This window comes from Lagopus leucura, unplaced genomic scaffold, assembly GCF_019238085.1.
Source record: "Lagopus leucura isolate 7727_CA_CO unplaced genomic scaffold, USGS_WTPT01 Super-Scaffold_100157, whole genome shotgun sequence".
In the NCBI taxonomy this organism is placed as follows: Eukaryota; Metazoa; Chordata; class Aves; order Galliformes; family Phasianidae; genus Lagopus; species Lagopus leucura.
The window spans coordinates 41,692,604-41,712,267 of NW_024962334.1; the positions used below are offsets into that span (position 1 = coordinate 41,692,604).

The 19,664-nt window shown below is 37.5% G+C and overlaps 1 protein-coding gene across 1 annotated transcript in view; it reads left to right on the forward strand.

Annotated features, from left to right (window-relative positions):
• Nucleotides 1-19,664, forward strand: part of LOC122189778 (receptor-type tyrosine-protein phosphatase N2-like) — a 132,259-nt gene that overhangs the window by 26,229 nt on the left and 86,366 nt on the right. The window contains exon 3 of the mRNA XM_042889154.1: nucleotides 16,795-16,908. Coding sequence (XP_042745088.1) covers nucleotides 16,795-16,908 — 114 coding nt within the window. The remainder of the gene's footprint in view (nucleotides 1-16,794; nucleotides 16,909-19,664) is intronic.

A 19,664-nucleotide genomic window follows, 5' to 3' on the forward strand; every position in this document is an offset into this window, starting at 1 on the left:
CTGGAATACTTGTGGACCTTACAGCCCATGTTCTCCTTTGGCTCTCGGTGCCATCTAATATATGCTTGCTACCTTCAAGGACAGTACTGTATGCAAATTTTTTACTTTGCATACAGTGTGATCCATCTGTTCCTTCTGCTTTCTTTTGATTTATTTCAATTCCGGCTTTAACCACCAAGTTATGACATTTGCCCATTTGCTGAAATGGAGGCACTGATGGCCATTATTGAATAGGATTCTTAAGTTAAACAAAACTATCAAGCTCATACTTTCATCTCTTATTTTTTCTTCTGGAAGAGATTATAATTTTTTAGTGTTATTTGAAGGTGATATGATTATTTGACAGAATATTTTCGTGTTCACGTTCACTGTTGGTTTTGAATGCTCAGATCATTGCATCCTGTTAAATCATGAATAAACACTTGATGGGTAAGTACAGAGCGTCCAACTGATTCAGCTGTAGCAGGTACTTCTCTCTGAAGTGATTTAAAAATTAACTCTTGGAAATTGGCTATGATAAAAATTGTAGACAACCAGTTCTCTTTCTCCAGGAATCAAAACAGGACCTGAAAAACGTATTTGAATACACTTAAAAAAAACCCCTGTATTTAAGAACATCTAGCTTAATGCTAGGAAATTAACAGTTGTTTTATTCGTTTGGAGTAGAAATGTCTTCAACCTTTTAGGGAAAGCAAGAACAAATTACAGCCAAATTTTCATTTCACAAGTCATCTTCATCCTGGATAAGCCAGGGCCCCAAGGTCAATTCTTCAATTTGGTATCCTATTTCCATAATGTTATTCTGCAGTGTACTTTCATTATTACTGGAGCAGTGCTCGCTTTCCTATTAATTTTATAAATGGCTATGTTAATGCCTTTTTGCAGACAAAACCACCTTTTGTTAATATCCCAGTGGATTTCTCAAGGATTAAAATATATTTTTAAGCAACCATTGGTCTTATTTATATTTTTTTCATTGATGATTAGTCCTTGCCACCTACCCAAGAGTGGCATCATTCAGATGGAGGTCAAAGCAAGTTTTTAAGATCTGTTGAATGATTGGTTTGACTGACAGAAAAGAAGAAATCAGAAGCTGAAAATTGTAAAAATCTTTGTAGAACTGAATAAGATCCAAAACAGTGCAGTAGTAGGGGGGAAGAAAAAAAAAAAAAAAGGAAGAAGGTTGGGGAGGGAGGGAAGTAGCTTTTTTTTTTAAAGGCAAATAAAGTTGTTTTCTTTGTCTTTACTGTGTTGGTAATGATGGAAATTCAACTCAGCTGGGATACAGTTGTTACCTCTAAAATCTTGTCAGTTATGTGCTAGAGAACTAGATATTTACTTCCACAGTTGTAATGTATGGATGCAATAGATAATTACCCAGTACAAAAATGGATGGAAGATGTCTGCAGTGTTCCACAGTGCATATCCTCACTAAGCTGATAAAATTACGTCTTCAGTGATGGCATTATTATGCTGAGTTTGGAAAGGTTATATGCTCTTTAGCAATTCTTCTCCAGGATAAGCTAGAATGTACTGCTTCGTTGTGTTAGGTATGACCCATAGCAAGTAGATGTGCTTCCCTGTACAGAAAAAAGACACAAAAGCTCTTGAATTACAGAGGGTTCAGATATGAAGAAAATGCTGGGCGGATTTGTGTTTGATTCACAGGCAAGCATTGAGTAAGATCTAAGGCTGTAGAGTTAGTGGGAAATACTGGGTCTGTAAGTCATACTGATTACATTTGTTTTTCTGATTTGTCTTTTGATGGAATGATAAATGATTTATTTACTATATGCTTATATATATGCGTAGGATCTGAACCGGTTCTGTGTACTTATTAAAGTACATGCGAAGAGGCCCTACTTTTTTTTTTATTCTGCTTCGAGATGTCTTCTGTGTGCTTAGCTAACTCCAGTGCACCTGCTTTTTTGGCTTTCCGAATGCTCCGTTCCTAATTATGGTACTGGCACAAACATCTGATGTTGGAGATATGCCCTGGGTTCTCCTGACCTGAATTTTGGCACTCTGCCTTGTATAAGTTAAGAATGGATAGTCTCTCCAGAGAGGTGCTTTTGGAGAGTGTAGATCATCCTACCTAAATTTTGGAATATCTTCTAAATGTCCTCCCCTTCTCTCTCAGAGAATCTCTTCTTGGAGACTTTGTACTTTAGTACCTCTAGCAATCTCCATAGGACCTATGACTTCCAGTGTATACATGCTGTCTATTAGTTACGTTACTTTATATTAAAAGCAGTTAAAGAAAGGAAAGCAATTTCATACAGTTCCCAAATTAATGACAGTCTGCTTGCACACTGGTTGCTTTCTGTTGGCATCTGGGTCCTAGTACAAACTGCCATTCTTAATCATATTTTAATTTTCAAATAAATTGCTTTCATTATCCTTTCATTTACAATACCATGTGTGCATTACTGCTCATTAATGTTTGTCATCTACTTTGCTGAGGCTGGATTTTTAAATAGCCGTGGTAGCAATGCAGTAATTAAAGATGATCCATGTTGGTTTTGTAGAAATTATTCTGAAGCCTTCTTACATACACAAAAAAAGGAACCCAAACTTGGAGTGCTGCTGAAATCAATTCCTTAGATGTATGGAAGCAGCTTAGTTTAAGTGCTTTGCCTGTAGGTATAAAGCAAGCATTTGTAATGGTTCAACTAGAATACCTAAGCCTAATGATAGATCTATATTTCTCTAATTACTAACAGGCCAGTTGGTTTTGGATATAAAATCTTATTTCGTACATAAAAGTAAAGTAAGATTTGTTCATATTTCTTCACGAAACTTTTCTTCCAACATCTGTTCAGTATTGTTGACTGAACTGTGCCTTCTATTTAGTCACTCTCCTCTCTCCTTCTTCCACCAGAAGTGTGAAAGAACAGAAGCAACAGAGATTTTAAAATTACAGTTTTGGAACAGTGTTCCCATGGGACAGAAGTCAAAACAGTAACAATAGAGTTTGCCCTCACTTTCGCCTAGCAGTCTTTCCCACATTGTACATCATAATATGGAAATTCTTCCCATTGCAGGTAGTATTTGCTCCTCTGTGACAGTCTGTATGATAGTTTTATTCCTTTGCTTCTCATGTATACGTGCTCAGCTTAGAAAATCTGGCCCTTACGGATCCTGATGTGGATGTTCAAAAGTAATGTCACTACTGATATGGCACAGGAGCAAAAGAAGAATTCAGTATCGAAAGAGAAATTTAAATGGATTTTTAAAGATGTGATACTCTTTATGAACTGCCAAAGAATTAGTTGTTTTCTTGAAGTAATATTTCAAGAAGTGATTTCAGGTGATGAACATATCCTGACATCACAGGGGTTGGCTCCAAAAGCTGGTGCAGTCACACTGCCGAGACTGAAAACTTCAGTTCTACGATTACCTGCGGTGCTTTTGCATCATGGTATGTGGTCATGGCTGAATAGGCCTCTCATTTATATCAGACTGAATTTGCTTCTGAAATGAAAAGATGCAATGCATTTTGCCTCTGTCAGTCTATGCTGTCATTTTCTTTTAATGAACCTTGTCATCTCTCCATGACTAAGATCTTCACATTCTCTCCCTGGCTCAGAACAAAAACCAAAAGTCTTAAGAACCCAAATTGCTTATGTTCCCAGTTTTTTTCTACAATTTATATGTCTTCATATATAAAAATATATTTGAAAACATTTTTTGTCTTGTCATGCTCCAGTTAAAATAATTCTCCATATTTTTAAACCATTTTAATAAATTGTTGGTAATTATTTATTATAATATTTGACTTAAAAACTTGACATCCAGATGTGAGAACTTACAATGGACGTGTCCGGTCTCTAAACGCTTCAGCATTAATGTTGGTCCTGCTTTTAGTAGTTTTATTTGGATTGTACTGTTAGATTCAAATTAGTCATAAATTCATAAATTTACTTATTTGAGCAATGTAGAAAACACAACAGCTCTCTTTTGATCTATCTCTTACTTTAGCTTATTACTGTACTCAAGCTGAAATAGGCAGACTTCCTCTTAGTGTTCACTTGGCAAAAAGCAAAGCTGTCTGAAAAGTGATTAAAAAAAACTGAAAAACTCAACTAAAGTTGTACTCACAATTTTTTTTAGAGTTTATTCTTTAGTTATGGCTGTTCCTTTTATCTTGGTATGGATAAAGCCTTGTGACCAATGCATATATCTGTTCAATTTAAATATTTTGAGTTAGCTGAACCACCTTCTGCATGTGCTGCTCTCTCATAGGTTCTGGAGAAAGTTTGTAGCCATTATGCTCCTAAATTAACTTACTGTGCAGGATTTGATGTGGTGAATCAAATTTATGAACAATTTTTCCTAAAATTCAGATGATTAAATATGAGAGGAAACATTGCCTTTATTTATTCATTGTTAAAAATGGTATTTTCTCTTATTCAAAATTTCTCGATTCTAATTAACAGTGAAAAATGGAAGGAGATAAGTAGATGGAGTAAGAGATAAGTAGGTTATCAAGATAACGTGTAGGTTATCTAGATAAAACTGCAGGTTTGCTAGTGAGAGCACGGTGAGTCTCCATGGCTGCCATCTCCTCCAGGCCACATCCTCTGCTGCATTGTTGGCTTCTCCATGGCTGCACATGGAGATCTGCTCCATGCAGTGCGCATGAGCTGCAGGAGGGAAGCCTGTTCCTCCATGGGCCTCTCCTAAGCTGCAGAACACTGTGGCTGCATTAGAGACAATTGCTTAAGTGGGTAGTCATCTTTGAGCATGGAAATATTCCACTGCATATGCCTAACAATTGCTGAATGCATTGAAGTTCTTGGGCAGGAGAACTGATAAGGTGACACTCTTTGGAAGTAGTTTCAAACTTATGTGCTTACATTTGCCTGAAACCCAAACCCTAACTCTGTCAATGTAAAATTCGTTTTAGGATATTCCTTCCAATTTCTGGGCATATGTTAATATTCCAAAGACAGAACATTGAGAGGTCATAGTTGTCTGCATGTGATGACTTTAGAATTGAAAAATGGTAAACAAATATAGTGTCTGATTTCAAATTTTTGTATTTAATTTCTAGTATCATTCAGTTTTCTTATGCAGCAAATGTATCTTTGTATAATCTCTTTGTTGTTTACAGCCATCATTTTGTGAGGCTCCATTATCCAAAGCTAATGTCTTGGATATGTTGATTATACCATGCAAATACAATGACAGTTGTAATTCATGATGATTCTAGATGGGCCGGATTTAAGTTTTGGTAAGCAGATACTAAAACTTGGAATCACTAGAGATGCAGTAAGGTTTTACTACTCTTGTGGCAGTAGGTGAAAAACATCAATACTGGAGTGGAAAATCAGAATGTGTGAGGAGATGAAGATAGGAAATAGCAGAAGTAATATTGTTAAAAGAATGCAATGTTGTCAGTTTTGCATAGATTGTCTTACTCTGGACATCGTTATCATGGTTTGAGGAAGATCCCACCTGCTGTGAGAAGACATCCCTCAACACAGGGAAACTGCTTGCAATAGCTTTAGAATAAGCAGTGATCACTTGCTTTTCAGTAATGTAATAGGGATCCGTACAACCCTTGTCTCTCTGGGTAAGAGGTATCAGTAATGTCAGTGAATTGCTGAGGACTTGCCAACAACATTTAAAATCTTGTTTATGTAGTTATATTTTTTGTTTGTTTTGCGATATTAAAATAAGCAGAGAAGAAAATGATAGATGATTTTTTTTGGAGTAACAGTCACTGTCCAGATAAGGTGAGGGCTAAAAGATTTCTCTTCTTCATACCACATAATATGCCATTTTCATTTTGTGCTGCTCATAACCCTGAGTGTCACAGCTTTCTATTCTAGTCTGAATAGTCAATGAAACATTATGAAGCCGATAAGAAAAGCTGCTCCCCGTTACTTGGCAACGGCTGTTAAGCAGAGCTGAGTGCTGTTGATTGAGGAGATTAGCTGCCAGAGATAAACCTCCTCTTTCTGCTGCCCTGCTGCTTATCTTTCCACCCATAACAAGTTGCACCAAATATGACAGCAGTCAGTGTTGAGGCGGAATATGAACTTTGCAGCAAATGAAGTTTGCACAAAAGACTTAGGGTGCTGCTGTAAAAATATGGAATTTATTAAAATTTGCAGGCTGTCTGCCGGACTGCCCTTCCTTGACTTTGGGGTGAACGTTTTTATTTGAAAGGGTGATGTCCCAGATGTGACAGAAATGGGATGCTCCGTTCCTACATTGTCCATTCATAAACACTGAAAATAGGAGCATTTTAAATGCTTTTCTACGGCTCCAGTTCTCAGTGACATTAAGGAAAGAAATTAAACATGCCATAACATTACTGCAGTTGCTGAATATGCAGAAGTTGGATTAGAGGATTTTGGCTGACGCCTTTGGGAGAAAATACTATTGTAGATTAAACAAAAATGTCTGGGTCCATTGGAAACAGTTATACCCATGCATAAAATGGAAAACTTTGTTTTTGGTATACCCAAATTGCATTTCATCAGAGAAGCATACTGTTGGCTTTAAAAACAAGGCTAAAAAGGTGAGGGATAGAAGCTGGTAGGCTTTTTGTCTTCTCAAGTATCTCATTTTTCCTCTTATATTTTTAAAATGCCGTTTTGTCTCTGTGCTCTCATTACTGAGTGCACACTTGTGTTTACACATTTGTCTGTGGAGAGCTTGCCCAAATCATCACCCTCCGTCCAGCCAACCTTCCTGCTGGCCAGAATGGCAGGCAAGGCTTGGCTGGTGGAAGACTGGGGAATGGCAAAGCGCTGGCAGAAAAGTGAAACTCCGAGGCTGCCTCTGTGCAGAGACCTGGACAAATAGTTACCTATCTAATAAGCATCATAAGTGCAGCAATATTATTGAAACATGTATCACTAGTTTCTTGAATTCAGCAGAAATTTCAGACTAAAAGTTTTTATGCAGAGACATTTTCCTCCATTTATGATTGCAGTCTTTTTGGTTAGCACTGCGTAAGCGTGATGAAAAAAGTGGTACTTTCTGCCTGGAAGAGCATGAAGGTGAAGTATATGATGAGACAACATGCAGATCTACTATATTCTGTGCAGTTTTGTCCAAAGGAGCCATCAGCTACTTTGTAAGCCATACAGGCTGAAGGAGAAATTTAGATGCATGGCATTCATTAGTGAGATCCTGTTTCAGTGGATTTCTTGCTGATCCTGGCTTCCAAGTTCTTTATTTTGCAACTTTGATGAACCTCTTCCTTTTGTAGCATAAATTCTTTGTTTGAGATTAATCATGTATGTTCTATCTTCTTTTAAGAAGTTCTTATGCTAAGTATACAACTTCTATACTCAACCACTGAAATTGTAGGAAAATCTAAAGCTTAAATTGCAGCTTAAATTCTACCCCAAAGCTCCCATTTAATAACAGCTTGTAGTTTTATACAGTATTTTAAAAAGTAGATTACTGTTCATATGTGTGCTCAAATGTTGGGTGCTTCCTGAAAGTTGTGTGTATCCTGTGAATTAAATAGGAAGCTGTTTGGGCTTGCACATTTCACATTGAGAAGTCTTGGAATCCACTGCAGAAGCAAAAAAATCTGACTTTATTTGAATTTATCTGAATTTATTCTTACTGTAATTTCAGACATTGCAAATCTTAAACTATGTTTTGAACAGCAGTGAAGCTGAGGAGAATTAAATAGTTCTGCGGCTGTTCCCAGTCCTATTGCACATCTCCATTCTCATATCATTTCATCCGTCTGTAGGCTTACTTATGGAGACAAAAGATCATCCTCTGTGCTGAAGGCAGAATTCTGTGCTGAAGAAGGCTTTTCACCATAAGGCTTTTTCTATCCTGTAGATAATCTCTTTTGTTCCTCAGTGCCCTTTCCAAAAATTATCATTCATTTTAAAACTTGGACACCAGAACACTGTATTCCTGTACTGACCTCATCAGTGGTGCATAGCGAATGACATCACCTCCTTATTCCAACTTATTGCTGTCATGTTCATATATCCACAAACCTTATTAGTGCTCTACTCCTGCTACTGTCTCAGACTGAATGCTGAGGTCTGAAGCAAGCAAGGAAGGACTGTAATGTCTCATTCCGTCTCTTGCCACTAGCAAAGCTGCAGGTGGTGCTCTGGCTCTGTCATGGGAGGGGGGGCTACTATGTCCGGATCTCTAATTGCGATAGGAATAACTTCTGGATGCAGCTTCCAATAAGTGGTCTTAGTTATATAACATAACATTTATCTGTTTTAAGTCAGAGTTTGCTTGAAAACTGTCAGATTTTACACTCAGCCCAGCTACGTCAGCAGAAGCAGTCAGCAGCTCCTTATCCACCTTTGAGGTAAGGCTTGTGGCTATCCTGGTGTCTGCATGCTGCCAGAGGCAGCTTGGTGTGTCAGGGCTTCTGTGGGCTGTGTGCTCATCTTTCATACTTCAGCATGTATAGACATTTCTGAGATAGCTCCAGTCAGTTTTAAGCAGTTCACTGGGTGCACTCTGTGCAGGTAACCTAGTTTGTAAGTGTTTTGCCTACCCTTTGCAAATGTGTGCATTTAGAATTTCTGCTGATGTGTTCTGGTTGGCATAACATAATTTCCCATAATTTTCGTAGTACTTTGCAGCTAGGAAACAAGGACATCTTTATTACTGTAATTTCATGCATGTCTGAAGTCAGTTTCATTAGGAATAAATACAGTATCTCAGATTACAGAAGTAATCTGCTGTCTCAATAAATGTTGTTTTGCAAAGATCTGGGAAGCATCAAGTTTGGCAGAGGTCAGAGATAAACCAAGTTTGCCCTAACTAGTAGATGTTGCCTGTAGCGAATATGAAAGGAATGGTTAGTAATCCTGTTTTCCTGAAAACACCGTCTCCCGTGAAGCCATAGAACTAACTCTTCAAATACATCTCTTGGCATTTAGCTTCGGTTAAAACTCGCGCTACTTTGTTTTCAATATCAAATGAAAATTAATGCAGAAATTCATTTTGCTGAACATGTTTCCTTGCGGAGTTATTTCAGCCTTGGGAATACAGATGCAAGAGCAGCTCTAGTCTGATCACACAGTGAAGACATTGCCAGCACCAAAGTGGTTCTTGGCACCAACCAAAAATGTAATGGGGATCCTTGAAGTGACTGAAGTACATCTCAGTGATACTTGGAAAATTAGTGCGCATAAATAAGCATTAGTATATTTGCATCTCATTGCTTCCGTAAATAAATTCTTAGTCCCTCCAGTAACCTCTGTTCGTAATTGCATATTCAGGAAAAAAAGATTTGTTCCTGTTTCATCATTCCCTGTTGCTTTGCCTCAGTGGTAAAGGGAGGCGCATTGCTCTTCTAGAGGTTGTTGAACAGCTTCAGAATACTTTGTCCCTGCTTGAAACTTGTTCCGATTCAGAACAATAATGTCATAAATAATTAATCAACCAGGTTGCGCAAACTTTTAGTCTTTTCTCAGACAGAACCATAGGTCAGTGCTTAAAAACCTATATGGGTATCTTTTGTTTCTTTTCATTTCATTTTTCTTTTCATTTCGTTGTCCTTTAGCACAATATTCTGACTGTATGCTCGAAAAGGCTTTTTCTAGGAGGGAGATGTGGCATGATACATGCCTGGGATGTCACTAATAAGACACATAACAATAATAAGATGTAATGATAACAAGAAGATGTAATGTAGAAAGTTTCATGTTAATCTTGCATTCCAGTAACTAAATATGCTAAAGGTGCTTTACAATACTAATATTTGAATTTAAAGTACCTTTCCCATTGGAGGAAGAATTATCTGTCTGAATCTTTCCTCCTTGTTAGTACTGTTATTGTTTTGATCATTTTGATTGCAAACTTTTTTTTCTTAAAGATAACCAAATACTGAATGTAATTTAACTTAGGAATTCCTCTTAGTGAATTATGGCTAGAGATTCATTTTCTCAAAGGGTGCATCATGTCTGGTCTGGTCTCTGTGATTGAAAGTGAAGGCAAATGAATTCTGTGGTTTACAAGCTACACCACCTGGATGTGGAAGGGCTCGTCATCCTCCCCTGTCTTATTTGTTGAGAAAAAGCCACAGAATTATTCCACAGTTGCCTAGACTGTGGAAGATTCAAGTTTGGTTCTCTAACAAGTGCTAAGTTATTCAAGTATTATTCCACTGAAATGCTGGATCTAGCAGTAAAAATTTAAGATATGCTTTCTTTTCGCCTCTTTTTCCTTTCCTTGTACCCCCTGCTGCCCTTTCCTCCCAAAGAATGGCCATTATTGCTGTGGTTGGGAGGCCAGTGGAGGACCCATTAAGGTGGAGGTTCACTTCTGCACTGTGAATCGCAGACAGCAGGCATTGGAACCCGGACCTTTCCCTCTCTTAGGTGAATAATTTAGGGGCTTTTCAGGAGTAGGCACATTTTCTTTCATGGTTAGCCTGCTGTCTTGTTGCTTTGTAAAACTATAGGTAGCTTTGTTGCCATTCTTGCCTTCCCTCTTGCTGTATTCAGGTGAGTGAAACATTTTTTTTTTAGTTACTTTCTCTACTATTTACATATTTTTGTTGTAACATAAAACCTCTCAAGGTAAAGTGCACATTACACCTTGCAGCCATATAGTCCAACACTTAAATAAGCAGATTGGCACAGAATTCCTAGAATGATATCTGCCCTCTCTTGAAGGTTATATCTCTTTTTGATGAAGGAAGAACAGAGTCCTCCAGAACTAGCTCTCAGAATTACTTGTCAAAAAAAGGAGACTGCAAACCTCAGAGGAGCTACTGACTTTCAGATGTGCCCCAGGAGTATTTGGAGCATTGCAGATCCCCACTGTATCATAGTGTTTGCACAACAGCTAGCTAATACTGCTGTTAATAGGAAATTTTATCATTTAATCTGAGCATTTTCATAATCACTAGCATGCCATCCAATTGTTTCTATAATCAGAAATATTCTGGGTTCTCAGGTTTGAGATTTCTTGGTTGAAAACTGACCAGGCATGTGATTTTAAACCTTAAATGTCTGTATCCAAAGAGGTGAAGAAAGGCATTAAATCTCGTTAGAGCCCTTTCACACAACTGTTAAGCTATCCGGCTTTCAGCAGAATTTATGAGTTACCTTTGGCTTTCATGCAGCAGGTTATGAAGTTGTTGAGTAGGAATTCAATGGACTATTACTAACATACACTGGAAAAAAATTTTCTCAGGTTTAGAACTTCTTATTTTGTTATTTCCTGTTTCATGCAATGTTTCTATTAAATCTAAAACATGGATTTACAAAGATACACTTTTTTAAAATTTACAGTTGAGGATGTGCTTTCATCATATAACGTATTAATGCCTTACATGCCAGAAAAAGGAGATTACCACCCCATACTCTTTTGAAAAACAATCTGTGTGCATTTAGTTTGCTGTCTTATTAACGTATCAATTCTAGCAACATATATCTTAATCAGAAGTATAAATGTTGGCATTATTCCTTAATTTTAACCGTCTGCCTTAAAACCTCCACGTGCTCATTGGTCATTAAGATAGGGAAGGCCCAGGGTGGCTGTCACTGTGTAGCTGTGTGTTCCTGATGAAGTCAAATGCATCTGAAAGCAATAAATTCAGCAGGTGAATAATGAATGCTGCAGATCTGATCTCTGAGCACTGAACTGTCCGCTAGATGCCGCTCTTACTGCTCTGAAACAGAAATAATCAAGAAGTACTGAGACTGCGCACAGGTAAGCAAAATAAAATGGTATAAAGGTTTTAAAGGTTTGGTAGGGGAAGATTGCCTCCTAGAAAAGCAGCATACTCCATGGAGCGGTGCAAGTTTGCAGTGCAGCTCGCTGTGCTTGCAGGCAGCAGCTTTGCTGGGTTGCTGCAGTGAGACTTGGAAGCATTTGCTGATGGATAGCGTTGAAATAATATTTTCAATATATTGCATGAGAAATGACACAGTTGTTCTATCTGTGTCACCTCTGCATTGTTTGTAAAGAAAATCTAAAAGTAGAGATATAAATTATGAACACATCATTTGGTGATAGGACTCGGGAACAACCTCAAGTTGCACCAGGAGAGGGTTCAGGTTGAACGTTAGGGAAAAAATTCTACTCTGAAAGAGAGGTCAGGCACTGGAATGGGCTGCCGAGGGAGCTGATGGAGTCACTGTCCCTGGAGGTGTTAAAGAAATGTGTAGATATTGTACTGAGGGGACATGATTTAGTGGGGAAATATTGGTGGCAGATGGATGGTTGGGTTAGACGATCTTGGAGGTCTTTTGCAGCTTTGGTGATTCTATGATTGTTTTTAAATAAATGGAATATTAGAAGTATGTTGTTTGCTGAAGAGCTTACTTGTAAATGTTGAATGTAGATTTGTGGACTATGTCTTCTGAAAAAAGCTTCCTGAAATGTAACAAACTTCTTAGATAAAAACTTCTTGGACAAAGGTCCGCTTTATAGTTTTCAGCAGCTGTCGGGTAATTAGGATGAGGTAGCTGAAGCATAGTGGCCTCTAAATGTGAATACTGTTACTGTCTGGATTGTTCCTTCCTTCCTGGCGACTGGGTGAAGCTTGAACAGCAGTAGCATTGGGTGCTTCAAAGCAGCTGCTTGGAGGCTCGTCTGCAAAGGTCACTTGTCAGCACTATGCGAAAACTTCACTGCATGTACATCTAAATATTTAATTACTGCAGAACACAATCTTTTAATTTCCTTCTATCAAGCTTTCCTCCTCCTGTACACAAACTCCAGTTTCTCTACTAGTCCTTATAGCTCAGCTCAACAGAGAAATACATTCAGCAAGAACTCCATCTTTTCTTCTGGTATCTAAAACTGGGCCAATACTTGTATACATCTTTGGATTCTCAGGTTAGCCATACACTAAGTATAGCTTTAGGATGGGATATGTTTCTCTACCCAAATATATATATATATGTGTATATATAAGATATATATATTGATTTAAAATTACTTGAATGAATCAGCTGCCCAGAATCAGGCTTGCCACTGTGATGTTTCTCTACCCAAATATATATATATATATGTGTATATATAAGATATATATATTGATTTAAAATTACTTGAATGAATCAGCTGCCCAGAATCAGGCTTGCCACTGTGAAGGTGGTCACTCTGGAAGTTTCTAAGGATTTTTTAGTACGTACTCAGCATATGAAGCTGCCTACTTTTCCAACTCAGCATGTTGACAAAATAACTTTTAAAAACTGTTTCAAACTATAGTTATTCATGGTCTTCTTTTCCATAATTCAGTGCCTCAGTGTTGGTCATGAATACAGTGTAGTGTTTCCTTTCTCAGCAGGTAGCAAATGGCACAAGTATCCAACAATTCATTGCAAAAGAATAATAATGAATGAAGATGGAAGTTTTTCATTTGCTAACAATCTTCCTAAAAAATTTATCCTTCTAGAACTTGTGTTTTGACTTGTTCCCTGTTTATCAGCTGATTTTTTTTTCTTTTTTTTTTTTCTTCAGTAGGACAGTGTACAATGACCTGTGATATTGTCTTTAATAAAAGAGGTTTATCTGCAAGTATTTTAGATCTTATAGGGGTACCTGGCTTGGGTTAAATTTGTGTCTTTCCATTTTAACATCTAATTCTGCAGTATGTCTTTGTCAAAATGCAAGGTTTTAATTAGGAGCTCTTAAATTATGTTTGGAGTCTTTCGTAAATAGTAAAAATAGTAGCAAAATAGCTAAATACTTAGGAGGCATCTCACTGTTTCCTTGCGTATCTTATTCCTATGTTTTTATCTCTTCTTTGGAAACAAATGTAGTAGCTGTCTCAAAGACAACATTACCATACTGCCAGCACAGATGTTCCCAGGTCTAAGTATAACTTACACAGCATTACTATGGAAATTTCAGAGACTACTCTTTGCTAATGGTTAGCAAATGATAGCACTTTAATAGCAACCATATGTGTATATTGATTGGTCCTCCCAACCTCTTCTCATTCTGTGCATGTGTAAAGAGCAGATGTCTCGCACGTATTACCTTTTTTCTCAGAGTAGTTTTAATCTAAGCTCATTACAAACACATCCTTTGTGGCTGTAGACCTTTGGTGCTTTTCTTTGGGTAACAATTATTAAAGCATCACTCGTGCCTTGAACTTCCTCCAGCATATGACAGCTATAAAACCCGGATGCTTTTCCAGTTTCCATTTTTGATGGGCTGTTTGCTGCTCTTTGGTCCGGAGGTCAAGATGCATATGAGGAGCACTGAGGTGCTTTGGTTTGTTGGGCACAGAGCAGAGCAGGCTTAGGGGAGGCATCACGGTGGCTGCAGCTCCTCACAGGTTAGCCAAGGGGCAGTGACAGGGCCTGAGGGAATATCATGGAGCTGGCAGGGGAGGGGCAGCGGGGGGTGAGGGAAAGGCTGTGCCACAGAGTAGTGGAATGGGCTGCCCAGGGCAGAGGGCACAGCCCCAAGTGCTGGAGCTCAGGGAGCGTTGGGACACCACTCTCAGACACAGGGTTGGGTTTGGGTGCTGCTGTGTGGAGCGGTGGGTTGGACTCACTGCTCCTTCTCTTTTTTCCCTCGTAAAATACACAGCTTCAAGGTTTATTGAAGAAGTAACCTTAAAACTGTGAGCTCAATGTGAAATTAAATATTTTTGTTTCATATCTTGCCATAGAAACCATGCTATCATATACAAAATCATAGAGAAATGTGTATGTATATTTTTTACTGCACCAAACTATGAAATCCACTATTTGCACAGCTCCGGTCCGACTGTAATCCCCACTGTAAAGATTCTCCTGCTTTAGCAATGGTATTTGCTACTGCTCCGTGGGGCATTCATCTCCTTCTCAGCTGTCCCAGTGCTGCGTTTTGCAGAGCATAGCACCGTTTGTGACTGCAGCCTCTTTAAACCTTATTGTGCCCATATTTCAGGCACAAAAGCCAAAAGAATTTGCAGTTTCTCCCTAAGCAATCCCAGTGTGTTTGGATAGGCTGATTGAACGCTAATTGAAAATTTTAGGATGCAAATAGTTTTTGTTGTATTCTGAGGCAGTGATCTGAAGGTTTTGCAAAACTGTTTTTAGGAAAAAGAAGGTAGGCCTCTTTTAGAGCTTGTGGATGAATGAGCTCTTATAGCCATTGAGATATCTTTAAACAATACTTTATATGAAAATGTCTAGTTTGTGGTGAAGTATAAATGCTTTCCAGACTGCAAGACAAGTTTTATAATTATGCTTAAGGTATATTATCTTTAAATCATGGAATATTAATTGTTTATTTAAACAGAGATTTTGTCCTAATTTTAGTAGCCAGTCGTGGTGGTGTTTCAAAACAGAGCCCATTATTTCCAATCGTTCATTTAGAACAGTCCTATTCTTAAACACTGAAATTTTCTCCGTTTCAGAATCAGGATCTTATTTGTTCCCATTACCACCCACTTACAAGGGACTGATATTTAAATACTTCTCATTTCCAACTGCAACAGGTTTTGATGGAGACGTGAATATTCCACCCAGATTAGTTTAGTTTGCTGTTATGCTGCTTTATGCCTCTTATAGCAGAAAAACAAACCAGGTCTGTAGATTAAAGTAGGAGTGAAAAGTAAATTTTTAATTTGGATTTTTAATTTAGTAGTTGAAAGTTGCAGGAGGATCAGAAAGGCAAAGAAAGCCTAAGTTGGGTATTTCTATTTAACAGTGAAGGCTAAAGTGCCTATTTTTTTCTGCATCCTAGATTGGTTTATTCTATACCATTATTTGTGTTTTGTGAACAGCTGTGCTGTGCCAGGGGTTTCCATTTGGAGTCTTTTAGCTCTGTGAAGTAGCAGAGAAAGTAATGGACATTTGCAAATTAATACTTACTGTTATTTTCTGCTAATCTGATGTAGCTCTTTCAGCATAGATATAATATCAGAGCAAAAGTAATTATGGTGTTAAAACTAGTACTGCTGCAGAATATTTTGCTAATTAAACTTGTTGCATTTAAATTGCTTCTTTTGGATCACTGTATGGAACCAAACTGTTTAGAACAATAAATGAACCCACTTTCTTAGAGGCCTAGGATTGCAGATGGTCAGATTGCATGTGAAGCACCTAGGCTCTGAATTAGTCTTTTGTGTGAAAGAGAGAAAGGTAATTTGAATGTTTGAACTCCCTGTTCCTCCCACACATACACAGGAAGCTTGTCTCAAAATGAACAATTCTCTAAATAAAGACTAATAAGAAGCTAAATTAATTAGAAGGTGTGATTTGAAAAGACATTGATGAGAAGAGTCTGTCATTTTAGACAAATGGAATGGAGCTAAATAAATTAGGCCACATTAATATCTCATTGTTCTGTGAGCAGCTTTCTTTTATTGCATTCATTAGAGAGTACTTCTTGAAATGAGCCTTTGCTAGCCATTATGGATTCAGTTCTCATTTACCAACGCCTAACACACAGCTCCTGCATTAAAAATGTTTCAGTAACTCCTCGTAGTTTCTGCAAATTAATATTTATACTTCTGGTTGCTGTGCTTTTCATCTGCAACATAGTAGGCTCTGAACATTATTTTTTTTCCCACTGAACTGGCAGTAAAGAACTTTTACATCAAAAGATTTGGGAGGCAGAAGTCTGAAATAACTTTATAAAATAAACTGCACTCATAACTTATACAGTAGACTCTTCTTCCAAATAATACTCTTTCCAGCAGTTATTTATTTTGATAGAAAATACCCTGCCTCATGACTTCAGTAGTCCTTTGATAACTTTTTAGTGTCTTTTAAAAGGTTCCTTCAGTATATAATTAGGATACATTGGAAATGCGCATCTCGTGAAGTATTTCTTACTTTCAGAAAGTGAAATGCATGTTTTTCCTCTTTCTCTCTGCTGCAGACGGAATATTTGGGAGATGTCAGCGAGTGCCAGTAGGAGACATATACAAATATGACATTTCACCTCCTGCTCTTCAGCGCCTGAGGATCATCCTGGAGAAGCTTTCACACAGAGGTATCGTAAAAACCCACGACTGAGAGTTAGTTGCACTGAGGATTATAATTACTTTGTGCTTCTTCTATGGTGACATCTTCAGAAGCTGTTGAGCACAATATGTTCCAGGCCCAGTGGTGCTGACTTTATAAAAGTAAAAAAGCGTTCTGACTCACTGAATCTGTAATGAAGGTTTGATGAAGCCATTCAGGAGAGGTGCTTCCTCCTTATAGAGTGCGTATTTGTGATTGATGCTATGCATAATAAAATCTTGGCATCCGTGAATGCTGGTGTCATATAAATAAATCATCAAGAAAGAAAAATAATCTGCTGTATATGCTTTTGCACCACAGTGTATTTCAGGGTGCACATGTACAAAACACACAAGATCTAGTTATCTAGAAAGGATTCTTTACTTTCCAATGGATTTAGTTAAGTCCATTTTCTCTGATTTCATTATAAGCAGCACCTACTGTGTTCCTTTTAATTTCTGTTCATCCTTCTGAAGCTTATCTCTTGGCTCTTTTCAAAGCTGAAAAAGGATATTCTAACCTCTGAATGACATAACTTGAGCTAATAAATAAAAAACTGGATAAAGTAAGAGATAATGTAATATACCTCTGTTGAAAACAGCTGCAGAACCACAAAATCTTTATAAACCTGTTCCTAAAGGATTCTTAAAATGGTTAATTTTGCACTTGCATCTGCTCTGTGGGTATTTGTTCCTAAGCAGATTCCAGTTCCAAACTGCTTTACAAATTAATCATGATGTATTAGCATCCTCCAAGTGTGATTATAAGAAAAAAACTGATCTCTTGGAAGTTCATGATCATACTGGGGATTGGATTTCTAGTTTGGAAACCACTGATTTAGGTGATTCAAAGAATGTTCTCTCTAGTAGCCGATGCAAAGGAGGCAAGCTCTGAATTAAATTTAGTAACTCTTGTTAGCTTGACATATGTGAGTAGTACTTGAGACATTTCACTTGTCATTGTCTAACAGCTGAATTAAGCAAGCAAGTTTATGAAAATACTGTTTTGTCAGGGCGATATGATACGAGTGGAAAACCTCTGTGTTTGAATACAGTGAAGAAGGGGGGGCAAATTCATCTCAGATGCATAAATGGTGTTACCACTCTGCCATGGGGTTGTAAGACAAGGCAGAAAATCTGCAAGTAAATCTCACCCTTTTGGAGAGGCATACAGAGAGGCTGATGAACCCCAGGCATTATCTCACATAATGTTGAAGTCAATACCTGCCCCCATCAGTCTGTCTGCCATAAGATTTTGGTCGGTGCAACTGATTTGAGGAGGGCCTTCCTACTTTGTGCTTCTCTGATATAAACCACTTGAAGGAAACTTGGGCATTGAAATTTGGACTTGTCTCATGTTTTATTCATAGAAAGAGAGTGACAACGAATACACAGATTGAAACCATGATGAAGAATGAAAGTACTTTCATCTTTCCTCACTCATGACATTTAGAGGTGCATACACAAACGTGTTCATACTTTGAACTGATCTAAAACTTTTGCAGACTATTCTTGTGGCCTGTAGACATCCCAGTGATGAAAATCTTAAATACATCCATAAGAGATAATATAATTCCCTTGTTCAAAGTGATTGATGTAATAAAATCATTATTTTTTTTTTTTTTTTTATTCTCAATATCCTTGGCAAATTCTGAAGCGAGGACAGAAAAACAGAAGGAGTAAAATCAATATAGGCTATCAGATTAATGGGTTGCTCACATCAGATTGCTCAGGGAAGACTGCTGTTTGCTGGTCTTATCAGATGCCAGCCCTTAGGACATATACCCTGACTGCGATGGTCACTCGCACAATTAATGTTGTTCTCCTGGAAATTATGTGCAAAACATTATGACCATTTCTGCAGTTTAGATAAGCAAGGTATCAAATTCACTCAAATATTTCAGCCAACTTCTCCAAAAAAGGCATGTTATTCAAGTCTCATTTCCTTTATCATTATATTACCAAGTTCTTGTCCTTTCCAAAGGAGTTTTGGCAAGCTCCACATAGTGATGCCCAACTGGCCCAGAAGGGACAGGGAGAGCATCTGTTTTCTCCTTTTTGTAAAGAGCAGGACAAGTTCTTTTTGGAAGGCCATATTCTAGATTCCAAGATAAGTAAAACTTTCAACAATATCTAAATAAAACATTTTCTAATTTTATTAGATGTGTATACAGTGAAGTACCAGATACATTAGAGAGAAATTTCTGGTTTATGGAATTTATTTTTAATGTGCCTCATTTTTTCTTTTTTTTTTTTTCCGTCTTGATACCTTCAAGCAACATTACAAATGCCCAAATGTCTTTTTTCTTTCTTTTTTTTTTTTTTAGTAATAGTCTGTTTGCATCTATTCCCATAGAGTTTAAAAAAAAAAAAAAAGAAAATCTCATAGAATTTACATCATTTTCTTTTTGCTCATCATTTCTGAGTGATGCCTATACTTGAATCAAGGTCCAAATTGCAAGATTGTGTGGTCAGGTGCTGTAAAACAAAAGACAACATGATATGAATAGCAAATCTCATTTGTGATTCTGCCATCTCAGAATGTTTACTCGATACGGAAGCATGCGACAAGTTTAGGTGACTGACACCTAATCTCTTTAACAAAAGACTTTGACTAAAATTGAATTCAGGTTTCATAATGATATACTTCTTTGTCTTCTTTACACATTAAGTGTATGTATCTTTACACTATCTAGTAAATTGATGATAGAATTAAATTACTTGGAATTTTGGGTCGTTTCCTAAA